The sequence below is a fragment of the Salmo trutta genome, chromosome 21, assembly GCF_901001165.1.
Source record: "Salmo trutta chromosome 21, fSalTru1.1, whole genome shotgun sequence".
Lineage (NCBI taxonomy): Eukaryota > Metazoa > Chordata > Actinopteri > Salmoniformes > Salmonidae > Salmo > Salmo trutta.
In genome coordinates, this window is record NC_042977.1 from 2,837,199 (window position 1) to 2,859,430 (window position 22,232).

At 41.1% G+C, this 22,232-nt stretch overlaps 1 protein-coding gene across 2 annotated transcripts; it reads right to left on the reverse strand.

Annotated features, from left to right (window-relative positions):
- Positions 1 to 1,532: 1,532 nt before the first annotated feature.
- Positions 1,533 to 14,644, reverse strand: znf622 (zinc finger protein 622). 2 transcript variants are annotated; one of them, XM_029703954.1, is made up of 8 exons: positions 14,533 to 14,644; positions 13,870 to 13,933; positions 13,094 to 13,675; positions 12,617 to 12,892; positions 11,389 to 11,551; positions 11,015 to 11,130; positions 3,014 to 3,157; positions 1,533 to 2,550 (listed from the first exon to the last, which is right to left on the reverse strand). In XM_029703954.1, the coding sequence occupies exons 2-8, from the start codon at positions 13,919 to 13,921 to the stop codon at positions 2,417 to 2,419; spliced, it is 1,467 nt and encodes a 488-aa protein (XP_029559814.1). In that variant the 5' UTR covers positions 13,922 to 13,933; positions 14,533 to 14,644; the 3' UTR covers positions 1,533 to 2,416. The 2 variants fall into 2 exon arrangements, with proteins under 2 accessions (XP_029559814.1, XP_029559813.1); XM_029703953.1 differs by having other exon boundaries at positions 12,617 to 12,895.
- Between the last annotated feature and the right edge of the window lie 7,588 nt (positions 14,645 to 22,232).

Here is a 22,232-nt window from a genome sequence, read left to right on the forward strand (position 1 = left end):
CCTCGACGATGTCATTTACAAAATAGCCTCCAACACTCTACTCAACAAATTGGATGCAGTCTATCAGAATGCCATCCATTTTGTCACCAAAGCCCCATATACTACCCACCACTGCGACCTGTACGCTCTCATTAGCTGACCCTCGCTTCATATCGTCGCCAAACACACTGGATCCAGGTCATCTACAAGTCTTTGCTAGGTAAAGCCCCACCTTATCTCAGCTCACTGGTCACCATAGCAGCACCCAGCCGTAGCACACGCTCCAGCAGGTATATCTCACTGGTCACACCCAAAGCCAATTCCTCCTTTCCTTCCAGTTCTTTGCTGCCAATAACTGGAACAAACTGCAAAAATCACTGAAGCAGGAGACACATATCTCCCTCACTAGCTTTAAGCACCAGCTGTCAGAGCAGCTCACAGATTACTGCACCTGTACATAGCCCATCTGTAAATAGCCCATTCAACTACCTCATCCCCATACTGTATTTATTTATCTTGCTCCTTTGCACCCCCAGTATCTCTACTTGCATATTCATCTTCTGCACATCTACCGTTCCAGTGTTTAACTGTTAAATTGTAATTACTTCGCCACCATGGCCTATTTATTGCCTTACCTCCCTTATCTTACCTCATTTGCACACACTATATAGACTTTTTCTACTGTATGTTTGTTTATTCCATGTGTAACTGTGTTGTGTGTCAAACTGCTTTGCTTTACCTTGGCCAGGTCGCAGTTGTAAATGATAACTTGTTCTCAACTAGCCTACCTGGTTAAATAAAGGTGAAATAAAAAATAAATAAATAAAAAATCTGCAGTCCTCATGCCTCCTTGCAGCATGCCTAAGGCACGTTCACGCAGATGAGCAGGGACCCTAGGAATCTTTCTTTTGGTGTTTTTCAGTCAGTAGAAAGGTCTCTTTAGTGTCCTAAGTTTTCATAACTGTGACCTTAATTGCCTACTGTCTCTAAGCTGTTAGTGTCTTAAAAAAACTAAACAGGCTAATTTCGTTGTGAAAATACACAATGTATTTGGTAATGTAACATTGAATGATTCAAGGAAATTAGCCTATTTTGTTTATTTTCTAGGGCATCGGAATAACATTATACACTGAAAATATAAAACGCAACAGGAAACAATTTCACGGAGTTACATTTTCAGCTTCCAAGAATTGTGTACAGATCCTTGCAACATTGTGCCATGCATTATGCTGAAACATGTGGTGATGGCAGAGGATGAATGGCACAGGATCGTGTCACGGTATCTTCGCATTCAAATTGCCATTGCTAAAAGGTAACTGTGTTCGCTGTCTGTAGCTTATTCCTGCTCATACCATAATCTGACCACCAACATGGGGCGCTCTGTTCACAACATTGACATCAGCACGTCTGCGTTGTTGTACTGCCAAATTCTCTAAAACGACGTTGGAGGCAGCTTATGGTAGATAAATGAACATTAAATGCTCTCTCAACTCATCACCAACAAGGATGTAAACAAATTTGTGCACAAAATTTAAGAAATACATTTTTGTATATGGAACATTTCTGGGATCTTTTATTTCAGCACATGAAACCAACACTGTACATTGCATTTCTATTTTTGCTCTGTGTATTAAACAAAACCAGTGTGGATTGCAGTTTCTCCTTGTCCTTAGAGTGCAAGTTAAAGAAGCAAATTATATTTTCCAATTTAGGGGAAATATACCTTTGACTTCTAAAAATGTTGTAGTGACCTTAACAAGGTGTTAAGAGTTTGAGACCTCTTGGCATAACAGTTAAGGTGTTGGCTTGACAGTCACTGGACCTGGGTTATAATCCCAGTCATGGCTTCCTCCTGAATTTGCAACAATATTTTTGATTAATTTTGCTGGCAAAAACCTGTCCAAAGTGACTGATCCCTCTATTTGTGCTTTGCACAAATAAATACCCATAACCTCAATAACTCAAACCAAATGGGGATAAAATTGTCATATTTACCCATGGAATCAGTTAAATTTGGCAGATGTGAAACAAAAAGTTGAGAAAGATAACGATTCCTTAATGTTTATTACTCAACCTCAATTGTATTTTATAAACAATTACTTGCTGGAATTACAGCATGAATTAGACAGAAAATTATCCAAGTCAGAATTTCATGTGAAATATACAGCCATTTGTCAAAATACAAAACAGTAACGCAGTATTTTGTATATGACCTCGGATCATGAATAGAATATGACATATCCAGTAAATATTAACGGCTCTGAAAATAATTGTGTCATGGTGAAGTCCTTTGCAATATGCAGCAGATATAACGAGCGCTGAATGTTTACGACATCTTTGAACGGGGCAAAAGACGTTAGCCGTAAAAGGTTTAGGAACTATCCTGATATGAGAGTCAGGTATATGGGGATCTGACGCTGCATTCTCTCTCTAGGGACTAGAACATGACTTGGAGCCTGAAGTGGGTCTGTTTGTTAGAGTTGTTGCCCATGCCTATCTTCAGCATCCACCTTGACTTCATCTTCTGGACAAACTTCATGTCCTTCTGGTTCTGATGGAAAGAGTTTTTACCTAGACAGAAAGCAAGCAATGAATGAATGACCAAGCCCATTCACCAATTAATTGTATTCAGCTCTTTGCATGTTACTGCTGTGGTCACATGCTCCATACCGTCCTTGGTCAAACACCTTCAAAATAGTCACGTGGGAGATTAAAAATATCTTCCAGTTTTTTTTTTCTTTTTCAAAATTGAGGTCTCAAAACCACATTGGTTTTCCATAAGGGTAGAACAAAAAGGTATACACTGAAGGTTTGAATGAGAGTTTAAATAAAGACTATTGGTTCATCTCTAAATCAAATTTAGTGAACTCAGGATTATCCCTAAATTAAACTCAATTAATGTATTGAGTGGCTTATTAATTTCTATATGCACGTGTTAAGTAATGTATGGGTTCACTCAAGTATAGAGCTCAGTAGTGAATGTGTAGGTGCAACCCTGCATGGATCATGGTTGATGTGTAGTGTTGACCCTTACCCATGTCTCCGCCCCAGCCCAGGGCCTTGTACTGCCTGAGTACCCGACCTACTGCGTTCCTGTTGTGGGCCAACGCCACAGTCCTGGGTGCGCCGAAACGCTGCTTGTAGTATCGCATCAGAGAGCGGTGGCCGATCTTAGCACCTGAGGAAAAACAGCGAGGTAAGAAAATATGTATTAGTTGGAAGCGATGATTAGTGGCGCGTTACTGCTTTGGCCTGCACATACACCGGCCCTTTGCGCATAAGATTGCAAACCTCTAGTCTAAAGGGAGTTGAGGACAGCCCACCATGACTAATTCTAAAGAGATGTTAAGAGGTGTCCAAGACAAATGGCAGTTCATAATTGCGTACATTTGGTCAAATATCAGAAATCTAAATTTACAAGACATTCATTATACAGTGTTTCCTGAGTTTGAATAATTCATGATAATCTGTAGACCGTACTATTTAGCAAGAGAGTTGATCTATATTTTTCGTAGTTGTCCATTTACCACAAACCGATGCTGGCACTAAGACTGCACTCAACGAGCTGTGTAGGGCCATAAGCAAAACAAGAAAATGCTCATCAAGGAGGTGGCACTCCTAGTTGCCGGTGATTTTAATGCAGGAAACTAATCACGGATTTCAAAGGGAAACCCAGCTGAGAGCTGCCCAGTGACGCGAGCCTACCAGACGAGCTAAAGGCAAGCAACACTGAACCATGCATAAGAGCACCAGTTGTTCCGGATGACTGTGTGAACACGGTCTCTGTAGCCGGTGAGTAAGAAATGTAAAACAGGTTAACCTCTCTGGCGCATGTGGGACGAATTCGTCCCACCTACGTAACAGCCACTTCAATCCAGTGGCGCGATTTTTGAATCGTTTGAAATACTATTACTTCAATTTCTCAAACATATTACTATTTTACAGCTATTTAAAAGACAAGAATCTCGTTAATCTAACCACACTGTCCGATTTCAAAAAGGCTTTACAACGAAAGCAAAACAGATTATGTCAGGAGAGTGCCCAGCCAGAAATAATCAGACACCCATTTTTCAAGCTAGCATATCATGTCACATCAACCCAAACCACAGCTAAATGCAGCACTAACCTTTTATGATCTTCATCAGATGACACACCTAGGACATTATGTTATACAATACATGCATGTCTGTTCAATCAAGTTCATATTTATATCAAAAAACAGCTTTTTACATTAGCATGTGACGTTCAGAAAAAGCATACCCCCCCGCAAACTTCCGGGGAATTTACTAACAGTTTGCTAAATTACTCACGATAAAGCATAACAATTATTTTAAGAATTATAGATACATTACTCCTCTCTGCACTCGATATGTCCGATTTTAAAATAGCTTTTCGGATGAAGCACATTTTGCAATATTCTGAGTAGATAGCCCGGCATCACGGGCTAGCTATTTAGACACCCGGCAAGATTAGCTTTCATCAAAATTACATTTCCTATAAGAAAAATGTTTTTACCTTTCTTGTTCTTCGTCAGAATGCACTCACAGGACTTCTACTTCAATAACAAATGTAGGTTTGGTCCCAAATAATCCATCGTTATATCCAAACAGCGGCGTTTTGTTCGTGAGTTCTAGACACTATCAGAATACTAAATCACTGTCACGAGCATTGCGCATGGCGTGACAATTTCTAAATATTCCAGTACCGTACTTCGAAGCATGTCAACCGCTGTTTAAAACCATTTATGCCATTTATCTCGTAGAAAAGCGATAATATTCCGACCGGGAATCTGCAATGAGCCTAAACAGCCGAATTAAATTTCTCCACGGGGGCGAATCGTGCACGCGCCTCATTCAATGGTCTTCTGATCGGCCACTTACCAAAGGCGATAATCTATTTCAGCCTGAGGCCGCCTCGTCATCCTTCATGTTTTTCCCGGGTTCTGAGAACCTATTGGAGCCCTGGGAATTGTCACGTTACAGCTAAGATCCTTACTTTTCAATAAACAGATGCAAGACGCACGACTCCTTGTCAGACAGGCCACTTCCTGCATGAAACTTTGTCAGGTTTTTGCCTGCCATAGGAGTTCTGTTATACTCACAGACACCATTCAAACAGTTTTAGAAAATTCAGAGTGTTTGCTATCCAAACCTGAACAATAATATGCATATTCTAGCTTCTGAGTTGGTGTAGGAGGCAGTTAAAAATGGGCACATATTTTTTCCAAAATTCTCAATACTGCCCCCTAGCCCAAACAGGTTAACATTCACAAGGGAGCCGCAGGGCCAGACGGATTACCAGGCTGCATACTGGAGCATGCTCTGACCAGCTGGCAAGTGTCTTCAGAGACATTTCCAACCTCTCCCCGACCCAGTCTGTAATACCTACATGTTTCAAGCAGACCACCATAGGTTATCTGCACATCTGCAGTCCTCATGCCTCCTTGCAGCATGCCTAAGGCACGTTCACGCAGATGAGCAGGGACCCTGGGCATCTTTCTTTGTGTTTTCAGAGTCAGTAGAAAGGCCTCTTTAGTGTCCTAAGTTTTCATAACTGAGACCTTAATTGCCTACCGTCTGTAAGCTGTTCGTGTCTTAACGACCGTTCCACATGTGCATTAATTGTTCATTGAACAAGCATGGGAAACAGTGTTTAAACCCTTCACAATGAAGATCTGTGAAATTTGGATTTTTACGAATTCTTTGAAAGACAGGGTCCTGAGTTTAGAAAGATTAACTTGGAGCAAAACATTAGGCAATCTTGGAAAAGTACCGTAGAAAAGTAACTACACATAAGTCAGCGCTGTCTGCTGATAGAATGCCCGATCGTGAATTCTCATCCCAGCTTAGATGTGCAACTGAAGCACAAAATTAGCCTGATGCCGAGGAGAAATTACAAAAAGCATTTTAGTTCTGCATTTACAAACACAGCAAGATATTTGTTAATGCGTTAATTCTGCGTTAACGCGACTGCTAAGTTTAACTTGCCGTCTAAGTTAAGTGGCTTAATTAATAAATTGACGGGGCATCAGTGTTACCTTTCTGCTGTGTTTGAGAAGTCAAAGTCCTTTGGTTGAGTTCTGTATAGCTGCAATCTTGGTGTTTTTTTATTATTTTTTTATCTCCTCTGTTCTCAGCCCGTCTGCTCTTCCCCCATCTTTACCGAGAAGCACAGTTGCCCTAGCGAATCCAGACTCAACACATGCTGCTCCAGAGCCAGTACCATTTTTCCTTCAGACAAGCATGCATGAAAACTGTTCATTTGCATGTCTCTCGTAAACATTCGGCGGTAAATTTCCAAACTCCACAAATGGCATTCAGCATCTCATACACACACTGCATTCAGACCCCTTGACTTTTTCCACATTGTTACAGCCTTATTCTAAAATGAATAAAATCCCCCTCAAGCTACACACAATAACCCATAATGAAGCAAAAACATGTTTAGAAATGTTTAAACAATTTTTTTTTACTGAAATATCACATTTACATAAAGTATTCAGCCCCTTTACTCAGTACTTTGTTGAAGCACCTTTGGCAGCGCTTATAGCCTTGAGTCTTCTTGGGTATGATGCTACAAGCTTGGCACACTTGTAATCCCCTTTTTCTCTGCAAATCCTCTCAAACTCTGTCGGGTTGGATTAGGAGCATCACTGCACAGCTATTTTCAGGTTTCCATAGATGTTCGATTGGGTTCAAGTCCGAGCTCTGGCTGGGCCACTCAAGGACATCAGAGACTTGTCCTGAAGCCACTCCTGCGTTGTCTTGGCTGTGTGCTTAGGGTCGTTGTCCTGTTGACAGGTGAACCTACATCCCAGTCTGGGGTCCTGAGCAGGTTATCAAAGATCTCTGTCCTTTGCTCCGTTAATCTTTCCCACAATCCTGACTAGTTTCCCAGTGAATGACGATGAAAAAAATACATTGCCACAGCAGGATGCTGCCACCGCCATGCTCCAACGTAGAGATATGCCAGGTTTCATTCAGACGTGGTGCTTGGCATTCAGGGCAAAAGAGTTCAATCTTGGTTTCATCAGACCAGAGAATCTTGTTTTTTTATTGCCAGAGACTTTAGGTGTCTTGGCAAACTCCAAGCAAGCTGTCATGTGCCTTTTACTGAGGAGTGGCTTCTGTCTGGCCACATCACCATAAAGGCTTGATTGGTGGAGTGCTGCAGAGATGGGTGTCCTTCTGGAAGGTACTCCCACCTCCACAGAGAAACTCTGGAGCTCTTTCAGAGTGACCATCGGGTTCTTAGTCACCTCCCTGACAAATGCCCGTCTTCCCCAATTTGGCCAGGTGGCCAGCTCTTGGAAGGGTTTTGGTGGTTCCAAACATCTTCTATATAAGAATGATGGATGCCACTATGTTCTTGGGGTCCTTCAATGCTGCAGACATTTTTTGGTACCCTTCCCCAGATCTGTGCCTCGACACAATCCTGTCTCAGAGCTCTATGGACCTGTCTGTGATTTTAGAAGTCAAGGCACACTTAACCAGCATGGCTACCACAGCATTTTGCAGCGATACGCCATCCCATCTGGTTTGCACTTAGTGGGAGTATCATTTGTTTTTCAACTGGGCAATGACCCAAAACACACCTCCAGGCTGTGTAAGGACTTTTTGACCAAAAAGGAGAGCAATGGAGTGCTACATCAAATAACCCGACCTCAACCCAATTGAGATGGTTTGAGATGAGCTGGACCGCAGAGTGAAGGAAAAGCAGCCAACAAGTGCTCAGCATATTTGGGAATTCCTTCAATACTGTTGGAAAAGTATTCCAGGTGAAGCTGGTTGAAAGAATGCCAAGAGCGTACAAAGCTGTCATAAAGGCAAAGGGTGACTACTTTGAAAGATCTAAAATGTATTTTGATTTGTTTTACACTTTTTTGGTTAGTACATGATTCAACGTGTTACATCTTAGTTTTGATGTCTTCACTATTTTTCTACAACGTAGAAAATAGTAAAAATAAAGAAAACCCCTTAACCTCTCTAGGGTAGGTGGGACGCAATCATCCCACACTATTCAACCGCCAGTGAAAAATCAGAGCACCAAATTTAAAACCACAAAATGTCATAATTTAAAGTTCTCAAACATAGGACTATTTTACAGATACACTTCTCCTGAATCGAACCACGTTGTCCGATTTCCAAAAGGCTTTACAGCGAAAGCAAAACATTAGATTATGTTAAGAGTACATAGACAAATAACCACAGCCATTTCCAAGCAACTAGCATGCATCACAAATACCCAAAACACAGCTTAAATGAAGCACTAACCTTTGACGATCTTCATCAGATGACACTCCTAGGACATCATGTTACACAATACATGCATTTTTTGTTCGATCAAGATCATATTTATATCTAAAAACAGCATTTTACATTGGTGCGTGACGTTCAGAAAATATTTTGCCTCCAATACTGCCGGTGAATCAGCGCTACAATTGACAAAAATACTCATCATAAACGTTGATAAAATATTAAACTGTCATTCAAAGAATTATAGATGAACATCTCCTTTATGCTAACGCTGTGAAAGATTTCAAAATAACTTTACTGGGAAAGCACACTGCAATAATCTGAGTACTGCGCTCAGAAAAATGCACTAGGCAATACAGATAGCTGCCATTTGAGTCATCTAAAATATTAAATAGCATTATAAATATTCACTTACCTTTAATAATCTTCATCAGAAGGCACTTCCAGGAATCCCAGGTCCACAATAAATGTTGTTTTGTTCGATAAACTCCATAATTTATGTCCAAATAGCTCCTTGTTGTTCGCGCGTTCAGTTCAGCTACTCCAAATGTAGGAAGCGCGCCGAAAATAAGTTAAAAAATAAATCTATTTACGTTCGTTCAAACATGTCAAAAGTTGTAAAGCATCAATCTTTAGGGCCTTTAGAACGTGAAACTTCAGTAATATTCCAACCGGACGGTTCCTGTGTCTTGAAAAACATTTTGGAACACAGGTCCCTTCTCACATGAACGCGCGCCAATGAACTGATGGGTCTACAACTTCCCAGCCTTCTTGTTCGGTCTCTGTTCATAGACGCCTCAAACAACTTTCTAAAGACTGTTGACATCTAGTGGAAGCCTTAGGAACTGCAAAATGAACCTCACTCAGTGTGTTACGTCAAGCATTTCATTAACTGCAAAACCACTCATGTCATCTATAGATTGGAATGTCCACAGTGCAAGGTGTTCTATATTGGACGGACAAAGAGACGCCTTCAAGATCGCCTAGCGGAACACAAGTACGCCATACGGGTAGGCAATGAAGACTACCCCTTGGCAAGGCACTACAAGTCCTTACACCATGGCAACCCTGCCTCCCTACAAGCTATGGGTATTGATCATATCCCGGCCTCTATTAGAAAAGGGGACCGCCTTAAACAGTTAAACCAAATGGAAAGTTTTTGGATTTACAAACTACAGGCCACTAAATACCCGGGTTTGAATGAAGATATGGATTTCTCACCCTTCCTGTAGGGTTGTGATGGGTACATTTGCTGGCATCTAGTGGATATCTTTGCTCAATTGCCCTCAGCTATGTTTAGACTCTTGTTGTTCATGTTTTGCTGTGTTCTAGTGTACTATGGAATGTATTGCTTTCTTATTCTTGACACTTCGCCCAGACATATTTAAGGTTAGAACTACCTTTCTAAGTGTTCTGATACTTCTAGTTTGGAGTTACATTTTTATGATAACATAGCTACAGCATTTCACTTTAAAGTGTGTATACTATTGCTTACTAGGTGTGTCCAATCAATTTTAACCACTCCCCCTTCTAATTAGGGTTAATTGGAAAAGCTGTTAAACAGAGAACATTGTATTATTTCTTTGTACACCCTGATGAAGGCCATGCAGCCGAAACGCGTCGGTTTTTTAAAAACATTGTTTCTATTGAACATGCCATACTAATAAAGGCATTTTAATCAATTATATGAAGAGTGCCTTGGTCCTCCTTTCTTTTTGAAGACTCACTCAGTGTGTGTTCTTTTGGCAATGACTTGAAAGGACTACAAGCACCAGAATTCTCACTTCCTGGTTAGATTCTTCAGGTTTTTGCCTGCCATATGAGTTCTGTTATACTCACAGACATCATTCAAACAGTTTTAGAAACATCAGAGTGTTTTCTATCCAGTTCCTGGGCAAGAGTAGTAGGCCGTTTAATTTGGGTACGTTTTTCATCCGGCCGTGAAAATACTGCCCCTTACTCTAGAGAGGTTAAATGAGTAGGTGTCCAAACTTTTGACTGAACTGTGTGTGTGTGTGTATAATATTATATACCCACACAGTGCATTCAGAAAGTATACAGACCCCTTAACTTTTTCCACATTTTGTTACATTACAGCATTATTCTAAAATGGATTAAATGAAAAATCTCATAATGGCAAAAATACATTTAGAATTTTTTAAATCTGAAATAGCTTATTTACATAAGCATTCAGACCTGTTGCTATAAGACTCAATTGAACTCCATTGATAGACCTTGAGATGTTTCTACAACTTGATTGGAGTCCACCTGTAGTATATTCAATTGATTGGAAAGGCACACACCTGTCTATATAAGGTCCTCTGGAGAGACCTCCCTATCCAGTCTGACCAAGCTTGAGAAGAAACGGGGGGGGGGGGGGGCACACTCCACAAATACAGGTGTGGTTGTAGCGCGTTACCCAAGAAGACTCTGTAATTGCTGCCAAAGGTGCTTCAACAAAGTACTGAGTAAAGGGTCTGAATACATGTGATATTTTATTAAAAAACGTTTTGTTTTGTCATGGGGTAGTGTTTTTAGATTGAAGGAAAAAGAGGATTTAATCCATTTTAGAATAAGGCCTTAATGTGACAAAATGTGGAGAAAGGTCAAGGGGTCTGAATACTTTCCTAATGCACTGTATATAGCCAAGCTATCAATGCCTATTTAATCCTTGTGTTCATTTTTTTTATTCTGCATTGATGGGAAGGGCCCTGAGTAAGCATGTCACTGCTCGTCCACACCTGATGTTTACGAAGCATGTGAAAATAATTTGATTTCACCTGAGGGAAGGGTGAGCTCCAGCGTATCATCATCGTAGTCCATGTTCTTCCCGTCAGGTAACTCTTCATCGTCCATCTCAGCATCATCTCCCTCTTTCTGGTCAGGATAACTTGTCCTGCAAACAACATTTCACAAAATGACCGCTTGAGAAATTGCTAATTTACAACTACAATCAAGATAAAATGTGATGGGCAGAAGACCCCCTTTCCTACTACAGTGCATACTCAAATTGTGTGCTGGCTCTGATTTTTCTTCTTCATATTGTCCTTTCCAGCAACTACAGTGCTGTAACCAGGCAAGCACAGTACAGCTTGGTTCAGCTCAGTAGTGTGAAAAAGGTTAGACTACAGGAGCCCTGGTATTTGACATCTACCTGAAGTCGTAGAAGTCGGCAAACTCCAGCGATGCGTCTCCGTCGGTGAAGAGCTTGCAGTGGCTTTTGTCAGTCATGTGGCCCTGTACTGCCTCAGTGGAGTAAAAGGAGCGGCCTTTCTCGTTACACCACAGACACACCTTACCAGCGCCCACTTTCTCTCCTGCAACACAAAGAAAGAACATGAGTATATTTAAGATTTATGAGTGAGATTTCAATAGCAGAGAAATGACGCAAGACAGACTCCTCCGATTCAGGTTTAGATTGACCTAAATGTAAATGAAAAACATTTGGCAGACATTCTTATCCAGAGCAACTTACACTCAGTGCATTCAACTATGGTAGATAAAACAATCACGCCTGAAGCTTAACAATGAGGTAAGGTATGGCATAAACACCCGCCATACCTTACCTCATTGTTTACCTTCAGACGTATAAGTTACCAGACCCAGAGATGGCCAACTCTGGAGATCCCTTCAATCACCACAGAGTTAGGTAAATCTGCTTTTAGTTTTTTTGGACGTCATATGAAATGATCTCAAACGCCTTAGTTTGTGTAGTTGATGCCTCTAGGGCAATTCAGGGAGATGTTAGAGGGCCTTTTTACTGAAGAAAGCATTTGTTTCATACAATTGTGTTTGCTTTTCATGCATTGTGTAATTGATGTGTATATAGACATTTTTATTTTATTTAACTAGGCAAGTCAGTTAAGAATAAGATTTTATTTACAATGACAGCCTACCCTGGCCAAACCCGGACGATGCTGGGCCAATTGTGCGCCGCCCTATGGGACTCCCAATCACAGCCGGACATGATACAGCATGTATAGTGTAATTGCTGTTTATTGATGTGTTCATGCAGGACTGATTCGCAAAAGAGTCAAGTGGTCTCAGCATGACTCCCTGGCTAAAAGAATAAATGAAAAAAATAGTCAAGAAAGACAACAGGTGTTCATTTTTTTGTTGCTAGGGGGTTCAACCAAGGTGCTCTTTGAAGACAAAGAATACGTGGTCAGAAAAACATTCAGTTTCACGTCTGAAAACCTGACGAGGAAAAACTCTAGACCCTAGCTACAGGTTATTTTCCCTAGGCAAGACATGATTATAGAAAAAGACATGCTTTCCAACCAAGGTGCATAAACCATTGAGCAAGCTAACGGTGTAAAGATATTCAGCCACTCTTGGTAGAACAATGGAGGACTTGATGACACTTATTGACTTCCACTCACCCAGGTAGCAAATTAGTCCCTTGAGGTTGATTAGAAATTCCAGGTCGGGCAGGAAGAAGCTGTGCACTTTTGTCATGTGAGCCAGGTTTTTGAGCAGTGAGTGAGAGTGGTGGGGGCAGAACAAACAGTCCGTGGGGGGGATGGCCCCTGGTAGAACGGCGGGGTGGGGGGAGGCCGAAGCAGCACCATCCCCTTCCTCGTGCTCCATGGTTTCGTCAGCATCTTCCTCGAAGTCATCATCATCCATGTCATTGTCACCATCCACGTCCTCCCACTCTTCTGAAATAAAGAAACTGACTGAGTGACAATGGAGACAGAGAAGACCCAAGACAACCACAGAAATGCTGACAAAAAGGAATGGCGTTTTGAAATTACAATCATCTTCACAGAAGTCAACACATTCTTGGCCACCTCTTCATGCAATCCAGACAGATCCTACACAAGTTAATTCAGGCCTACTTGAGTTAGACATCATACCTTCCTCTGCTGTGGCCAATTCCTCTCCCTCCATCTTCTTCGCTTGCCCCTCAAACCATTGCAGCCTGGGCGGTTTCTCCGGCTTGGCCTTATCCGCTGCTGGCCCCTCCATTCCTGAAGCCTGGGCCTTTTCCGGATTGGGCCGTTGTGGCGGCTTTAGGGCCTGCTGCAGCGCTTCGTTCTTGGCATTGTGGTCCACCTTGCCGTCGTCCCCGAGGCCCTTCTCCAGGTTTTTCTCATTCATCATCTCCACTTTCTTCTGGGCTGCCAGCAAGGCCTGCTTCTCTGCCTGCTGGTGCTTGTGGGACTGCAGGTGGTTCTGGTAGGCATTGGAGCTGGAGAACTTCTTGTTGCACGTGACACAGCCCTCGCTGACAGTGGCACCAGTCACCTGTTGTTCGGTGGCGGCCCGTTGCGCCAGCACACGCTCCTGGAAGTTCTCTGCAGTCACAGGGGGCATGTCGGCAACTTTGCGTTTCAGGTTGTAACGGTGCCAGTCGGTTTTGTAGTGGGCACGCTGGACCTCACCATCTGCGAAGGCCACACGACAGCTGATGCAGGTGTACGAGGACATGGTTGTGGCTAGAAAGATAAACAAGAAGATTAGCCGACAGTGGCTCCCCTATAGTTACTATTCTTCAAGAATCAATGGCTTTATATAATTTATTGAAATGACCATTGACCAACAGTAACTATTGTAGATGTGTACCATTGAAGGATATATATTAATCTTTTGGACTATACGAGGCTAACGTTACCTCTATATTTCCACTTACCATGAACTTTTGTGGGGGCAGGTTCGTCGTCGTAGTTAATGGGAATATTCATTCTAAAGTCAACCTGAGCACAAAAAAAGTATGTAGTTAGTCCCAAATGTAACCACTTTCACCTTAAAGGTTTAACGTTAGCTACAGACCTGGCTACATACAGTGGTAGCTTACTAGCTATGCTTCATGAGTACAAACGGCTATCACTGCATGAAAAAGTTGTTTTAATTATTATTGGTAGGATGAACAGGACTTTCTCAACCAGATATATCTCCCATGAAAAACAAAATCGCTGTAACGTTTAAATTACACCTTTCTAGCTGACTAGCTAGTTAACGTTACTGGTAGAGAAGGGCCCGTACGAATTTCACTGTTATTTCACACCTGTTTACGAAGCATGTGACAATTAAAATGTGATTTGCTACAGGTGACAATATTTTGATCCCGTCATGAAACATATTTTGACTAGGCAAGCGCAGCCAGCAAGGCACTGGCTTGGTAGCATTAGCGAAATATACGTGAGCAATGACGTGCTAATGCTAGGCTAATCGGTAGCTAGCTATTTGGCCACTAATTAACTAGATGTCTGAAACTTCAGTTAACTTCCAGCTAGAAAGGATATCACAAACAAACAATGTACACACTTGACAAATGAAATCACAGTTTTCTTACCAATTCAAAGCCCTTCTTGAAGAAAATGTGGAACGTAACTATGTGTTTATGCCAATGACGGCAAACTTGTCTTCCTCCACACGTGGGTTTCAGCGCCTCGTCAGCGACACTAAAAAAGTATTTCCAGGTCATGAAATTTCGGACATTTTCAAAATAAAAGTAATCCACGAAACAGTAGAAAAGTTTCAATACCCTGTATTTATTCATGATAAATTAAACATAATGTCTAAACATTAACAATGATTCATATTTAAGTGACATTTGCATTACATTTGGGTTTTACAACATGTTCTCAGGTCAAATAAATGCCCCCAATGCAAATCCCTATATATGAAATATATTTTTATTTATTAACCTTTATTTAATTAGGCAAGTCAGTTAAGAACAAATTCTTCTTTACAATGACAGCCTACCCCAGCCAAACCCTAACCCGGATGACACTGGGCCAATTATGCGCCGCCCTATGGGACTTCCAATCACAGCCGGTTGTGATACAGCCTGGAATTGGCGTCTGTAGTGAAGCCTCTAGGACTGAGATGCAGTGCCTTAGACTGCTGCGCCACTCGGGAGCCCCTGAATATAATGTATATTGGCTTATAGAGCAAAAACGATTGTAAGTGCACAGTAAAAGTCTTGTAGGGAATACTCAGTAGGGTCTGTAGGATCCATATATGGTGTCATTTCATGGGGCACTGAATTAAACGGAGTGTTGCTGGTCTTTTACTGCGTACCTCCCATAGTCTGTTCTGGACTTGGAGACTGTGAAGAGACCGGCATGTATTGTGGGGTGCTTGGGTGTCCAAGCTGTGTGCCAGTAGTTTAGACGGACAGTGCATTCAACATGTCAATACTTCTCAAAAATACAAGTAGTGATGAAGTCAATCTCTCCTCCACTTTGAGCCAGGAGTGATGGAAATGCACATTATTAATGTTTGCTCTCTGTGTACATCCAAGGGCCAGTCGTGCTGCCCTATTCTGAGACAATTTCAATTTTCCTAAGTCCCTCTTTGTGGCACCTGACCACACGACTGAACAGTAGTCCAGGTGCGACAAAACTACGGCCTTTAGGACCTGCCTTGTTGATAGTGCTGTTATGAAGGCATAGCAGTGCTTTATTATGGACAACTACTGTTGTATCAATATGTTTTGACCATGACAGTACAATCCAGGGTTACTCCAAGCCAGTGGCATATCATTATTGAAGATTGAAAAAATGAAAGGGCCTAGACAGATGCCCTAGGGAATTCCTGATTCTACCTGAATTATGTTGGAGAGGCTTCCATTAAAGAACACCCTCGGTTTTCTCTTAGACATGTAACTCTTTATCCACAATATAGCAGGGGTATCAAGCCATTTCACATATGTTTTTCCAGCAGCAGACTATGAGCGATAATGTCAAAAGCTGCACTGAAGTCTAACAAAACAGCTCCCACAATCTTTTTATCATCAATTTCTCTCAGCCATTTGTGTATGTGCTGTGCTTGTTGAATGTCTTTCCCTATAAGCGTGCTGCAAGTCTGTTATCAGTTGGTGTGCCTGAACCCTCCAAAATTGGCCTCATCTGACAAAACACAATTTAGTGTATCCTAGCTTATTTTGATGTAAAACCTCTCCACTTACATTCTGCTCATCAGATTCAGTTTTCATAGAGCTTACGATTTCAAAGTCATGTATGGAATGGGGTTTTATTTCACACTAGGGTAAGCAAAAAAATGTGTTAAGGTGTTTTGTTTCTCCAGCTGAAATTCAATACAAAAATCGTCAATTAATGTATTGTTTTGGGATTAATATAACATGCAGGAATAAATGTAGGCATCACAATATAGACAGAGTAATAACCAGCAAGCTGTTCGACACAGCTCCCCTGAAAAACTGAACATATTTGGTTAGTAGAACCCCAACTGAGTATTTTCAACCCCAGTTTATTTGAGGCAGGTAGTAACGTTTTCTATTTATGAGTGTGGTCTTGCAATGACTAAAATCTGAAATTACATTAATATGCATTTGGGCCAACGCATTTTTGTTGTGCTGTGGAATTAGTGAATTTTGTCTCTTGTATAATAATAAATTCAACAAATTAGTTTATACTGAATGAAGTGTACATTTTGCTAACTTAGTTATGTTTCAACATTCCCAATATCAGTTATTTTTTAAAGTCTTGTTTCCAATAGTTTATATTTTTTTCTAAGAGATTTTCAGTTGGATGTGCTATCTACAAGGTTTTCTATATCTTACTTATCATGTGAATATCCTTTTCTGACTCCAAATAGAATTCCCTCAAGATCGTCCAAGACATTTCGTGATATTAAACTTTTAAGTTGCATGTATTTGAAAATATCTACATTGGACAGTCCAAAATTGCTTTTTAATTCTGTCATGGAAATAAATCTGTTTCCTATTACATTGTCATTTACGGTTTCTATGCTTTTAGTTTTTCATGTAGACCAATTTATTGGTTCTTGTAGAATATATTATATTTTCTTCCATATTGTTATAGTGTTCTTAACTATGAAGTTGTCAATGTTCTTAGCTTTATCCTTTGAAAATAGACAGATGAAAATATTCTGGGGATGCGCATGCACATCTTCAAAATGTACCATTGTTCCTCTTTAGTGCATTTAATTAGATGTCGCAAGTAAAAGCAAGTTGATACAATTCCAAGTCTGGAAGATTAAAACCACCCTCAGACTTAGGAAGATGTAAAATGTTCCTTTTTATTCTATGAATTTTACTAGACCATATAAAGTCTGTTATGACTGAGTACACTTTTTTAAAGATTGTCTTCGGTATTACCGAGAGTAAATATAAAAACTTTGGGAACCTTGCCATTCTGAAGTTTATTCTACCTATAAAATGTATGTGTCACGCCCTGACCTTAGAAAGTCTATTTTATTCTCCTTTTGGTTAGGTCAGGGTGTGACTTGGGTGGGCAAATCTATGTTTATATTTCTTTGTTGGCCTAGTATGGTTCCCAATCAGAGGCAGCTGTTTATCGTTGTCTCTGACTGGGGATCATACTTAGGCAGCCCCTTTTCCCACCTGAGATTGTGGGATCTTGTTTTTGCAAAGGTGCTGTGTAGCCTGCAGAATGTTAAGTTCGGTTTTGCATGTTCTTGTTATTAACGGAAATGATGTATGCCTACCACGCTGCACCTTGGTCTCCTCATTCAAACGACGAGCGTAACAGTATGCTTTCATGTTGTTGAGTAATAGGATAGTTATCTTTCTAAAGTTGTTTACTGTCACTTATTAAGCATCCTAAGTATTTTATATTTTTTGTGGTCGACTTAAAGGATTGCTGTAGACCATGAGTTATTATTTTTATTTTTCCTATTGGCATTATTTAGTTTTTTTCCACGTTAATTTCCACGAGTATTCTTAAAATATTTTTAGCAAGAGGGACATTGAGTTTTCAATATTGGTCAGGTATATCAGGAGATCATCTGCAAGTAAGTTTAGTTTATGTGCATGTTTACCTATACTGATACCTGTTACATTTGAGTCCTGTCTAATTCTTTCTGCAAGCGGTTCAATTGCCACTGCAAAAAGGAGGGGGGAGAGAGGACATCCCTGTCTTGTACACCTTTCTAAAGTAATCAGATGTATTATTTGTGCGTATTTTTGCTTTAAATAATATTTTATTTCAATGTATTATTTCAGCTGGAAAGTTGAAAGCTTCCAAAGTTTTGAATAGAACAGGCCATTCAAGACAGCCTTTTCGGCATCAACAGCCATTATTGATGAATCTATATCTTGTTTTTTAGCGTATTAAACAAACATGTTCTTGTATTTGTAAGTGTCTATTTTTTTATAAACCTTGTTTGATATGAATCAAGTCTGGTAAGCCTTTTGCCATTCTATTGCTTATGAACTTTGCTATCATTTTATTGTCACAATTAAACTTATGGGTCTGTAATCAGCAGGGGACTGCTGATTATTGCTTCAGGGTTGTTGAGTCTCAGAAGGCTGTAGGATCAGTCCAACTGTTATTTAAAGGGGTATACACACATGGCATTATGGAAGTTTTATTTTCTGAGTTTTAATTAACTCTGATTTATATAGATTTTTATAGAACCTTTTAAAATTGTAAGTAATCACATTGTTTCTAATTAAGGCATTTGTATCTTTATCTTTTAAAAATATAAGTGGTTTGACATGTATTAGTTTTGTGAGGTCTGTGAGATGTTTACCAGGTTTATTTGCCATTAAGTAGTATGCTTTATTTGAGTTTAACCTAGTTGTTGCTTCTCTTCAAAAGTAAAATATCATATTCCTACTTAAGTTCTGACATTTTATTTTCTGTACCTTGTAAAGATTTTTATGGACTTTTTCTAAGATTGTGATTTATTTTTCTTTAACTTAAATTTCTGAGATGTAACTTTTGCCGAGTATGAGATTATCATTCCCCTAATGTATGCCTTAAAAGCATTCCAAATTATATCTGGGGTCAGCTTTTCTCCTCAGTCTGTCTACATCTGTAATGGTTTTTATTTTTCTGTTTATACAGTTGAGGTTGGAAGTTTACATACATCTTAGCCAACTACATTTAAATTAAGTTTTTCACAATTCCTGACATTTAAGGCTAGTAAAAATTCCCTGTTTTAGGTCAGTTAGGATCACCACTTTATTTTAAGAATGTGAAATGTCAGAATAGTAGAGAGAATTATTTATTTCAGCTTTTACTTCTTTCATCACATTCCCAGTGGGTCAGAAGTTTACATACTCTCAATTAGTATTTGGTAGCATTGTCTTAAAATTCTTAAACTTGGGTCAGTTCTGCCCACAAATTTTCTATAGGTTTGACGTCAAGGCTTTGTGATGGACACTCCAATACCGTGACTTTTGTAACAGTCGTCGTACGTAGTGGAACAAGGCGCAGCGGGTCGAGTGCTCATAGTGACTTTTATTGAACACAAAATTAAACAAAACAAGAAAACGATCAAATGAACAGGATTGCAGGCTACACACACAGCTATGCAAACAACAACTTCCCACAAAGGGACCGGTGAAACAGGCTACCTAAGTATGACTCTCAATCAGCAACAACGATGTACAGCTGTTCCTGATTGAGAGCCATAGCAGGCCAACATAGCCAATCTTTGAGAGTATCTCTACCGCTCCTGCTGTCTCTAGAGAGTTGAAAACAGCAGGTCTGGGACAGGTAGCGCGTCCGGTGAACAGGTCAGGGTTCCAGCAGGTCTGGGACAGCAGGTCTGGGACAGGTAGCACGTCCGGTGAACAGGTCAGGGTTCCATAGCTGCAGGCAGAACAGTTGGAACTGGAGCAGCAGCACGGCCAGGTGAACTGGGGACAGCAAGGAGTCATCAAGCCAGGTAGTCCTGAGGCATGGTCCTAGGGCTCAGGTCCTCCGAGAGAGAGAAAGAAAGAGAGAAAGAGAGAATTAGAGAGAGCATATTTAAATTCACACAGGACACCGGAAAAGACAAGAGAAATACTCCAGATGTGACAGACTGACCCTAGCCCCCCGACACATAAACTACTGCAGCATAAATACTGGAGGCTGAGACAGGAGGGGTCAGGAGACACTGTGGCCCCATCCGATGAAACCCCCGGACAGGGGCAAACAGGTAGGATATAACCCCACCCACTTTGCCAAAGCACAGCCTCCACACCACTGGAGGGATATCTCCAACCACCATACTGGTCAGGACGTGACCTCTTATACGTGACCCCTTATACTAGTCAGGACGTGACAGTACCCCCCCAAAGGTGCAGACCCCGGATGCACCTCACACAAAAATAAACACAAATAAACCCCCCGAACAAAAGGGAGGGAAGGGAGGGTGGCTGCCGTCACCGACGGTTCCCGTGCTACACCCCCCCCCAATCCTCCTACTGTGGAGGTGGCTCAGGCTCTGGCCTTAGTCCACCACCTAACCTAAACGATCGAACGAACGAACAGTGTTGCAGGCTAACACACAGCAGTACAACAACAACTTCCCACCAAGGGACAGGTGAAACAGGCTACCTAAGTATGACTCTCAATCGGCAATAACGATGTACAGCTGTTCCTGATTGAGAGCCATACCAGGCCAACACAAAGAAATACACAACATAGAAAACCATAGAAATACAAAACAAGAACATTACCCAAAAACCCCAGAACACATAAATCAAACACCCCTCTTACATAAATACATATCCCATAAACCCCGAACCACATAAAACAAATACCCCCTGCCACGTCCTGACCAAACTACAATAACCAATAACCCCTTATACTGGTCAGGACGTGACAACTTTGTTGTCCTTAAGCCATTTTGCCACAACTTTGGAAGTATGCTTGGAGTCATTGTCCATTTGGAAGACCCATTTGCGACCAAGCTTTAACTTCCTGACTGATGTCTTGAGATGTTGCTTCAATATATCCACATAATTTTCCTGCCTCATGATGCCATCTATTTTGTGAAGTGCACCAGTCCCTCCTGAAGCGAAACACCCCCACAACATGATGCTGCCACCCCTGTGCTTCACGGTTGGGATGGTGTTCTTTGGCTTGCAAGCCTCCCCTTGTTTCCTCCAAACATAACGATGGTCATTATGGTCAAACAGTTCTATTTTTGTTTCATCAGACCAGAGGACATTTCTCCAAAAAGTACGATCTTTGTCCCCATGTACAGTTGCAAACCATAGTCTGGCATTTTTATGGCGGTTTCGGAGCAGTTGTCACACCCTCATCTGTTTCACCTGTCCTCGTTATTGTCTCCGCCCCCGCCAGCTGTTTTCCCCAGTGTATTTACCCCTGTTTTTCCTGTCTCTCTGTGCCAGTTCATCTTGTATGTTTCCAAGTCAACCAGCAGTTTTCCCATTCTCCTGCTTTTTGCATTCTCCTTTTTCTAGTACTTCGGTTTTGATCCTTGCCTGTTTCTGGACTTTGTACCCACCTGCCTGACCATTCAGCCTGCTTTGACTACGAGCCTGTCTGCCACTCTGTACCTCCTGGACTCTGATCTGGTTTTGACCTTTTTGCCTGTCCACAACCATTCTCTTGCCTACTCCTTTGGATTAAGACTCCAGTCATCTGCCTCCTGTGTCTGCATCTGGGTCTCGCCTTGTGCCTTGATAGCAGTGGCTTCTTCCTTGCTGAGCGGCTTTTCAGGTTATGTCAATATAGGACTCGTTTTACTGTGGATATAGATACTTTTGTACCTGTTTCCTCCAGCATCTTCACAAGGTTTTTTGCTGTTGTTCTGGGATTGATTTGCACTTTTCACAGCAAAGTACGTTCATCTCTAGGAGACAGAACGCGTCTCCTTCCTGAGCGGTATGACGGCTGCGTGGTCCCATGGTGTTTATACTTGTGTACTATTGTTTGTACAGATGAATGTGGTACCTTCAGGCATTTGGAAATTGCTCCCAAGGATGAACCAGACTTGTGAAGGTCAACTATTTTTTTTCTGAGGTCTTAGCTGATTTCTTTTGATTTTCCCATGATGTCAAGCAAAGAGGCACTGAGTTTGAAGGTAGGCCTTGAAATACATCCACAGGTACACCTCCAATTGACTCAAATGAAGTCAATTAGCCTTTTAGAAGCTTCTAAAGCCGTGATATAATTTTCCAATCTGTTTAAAGGCACAGTCAACTTAGTGTATGTTAACTTCTGACCCTGTCACGGTTGTCGTACGGATTAGACCAAAATGCAGCGGGACTGTGTATACTCATCTTCTTTTTATTAGGCA

What these genes read in the sequence shown, in the direction of transcription:
- znf622 (XM_029703953.1), bottom strand. Translation starts at nt 13,921, where the DNA reads ATGAATATTCCCATTAACTACGACGACGAACCTGCCCCCACAAAAGTT. An exon ending in ATTGGCCACAGCAGAGGAAG is followed by an intron (nt 12,896 to 13,093) that starts GTATGATGTCTA and finishes TCTTTATTTCAG; the next exon opens with AAGAGTGGGAGGACGTGGAT. An exon ending in GGGCTGGGGCGGAGACATGG is followed by an intron (nt 2,551 to 3,013) that starts GTAAGGGTCAAC and finishes CTTTCTGTCTAG; the next exon opens with GTAAAAACTCTTTCCATCAG.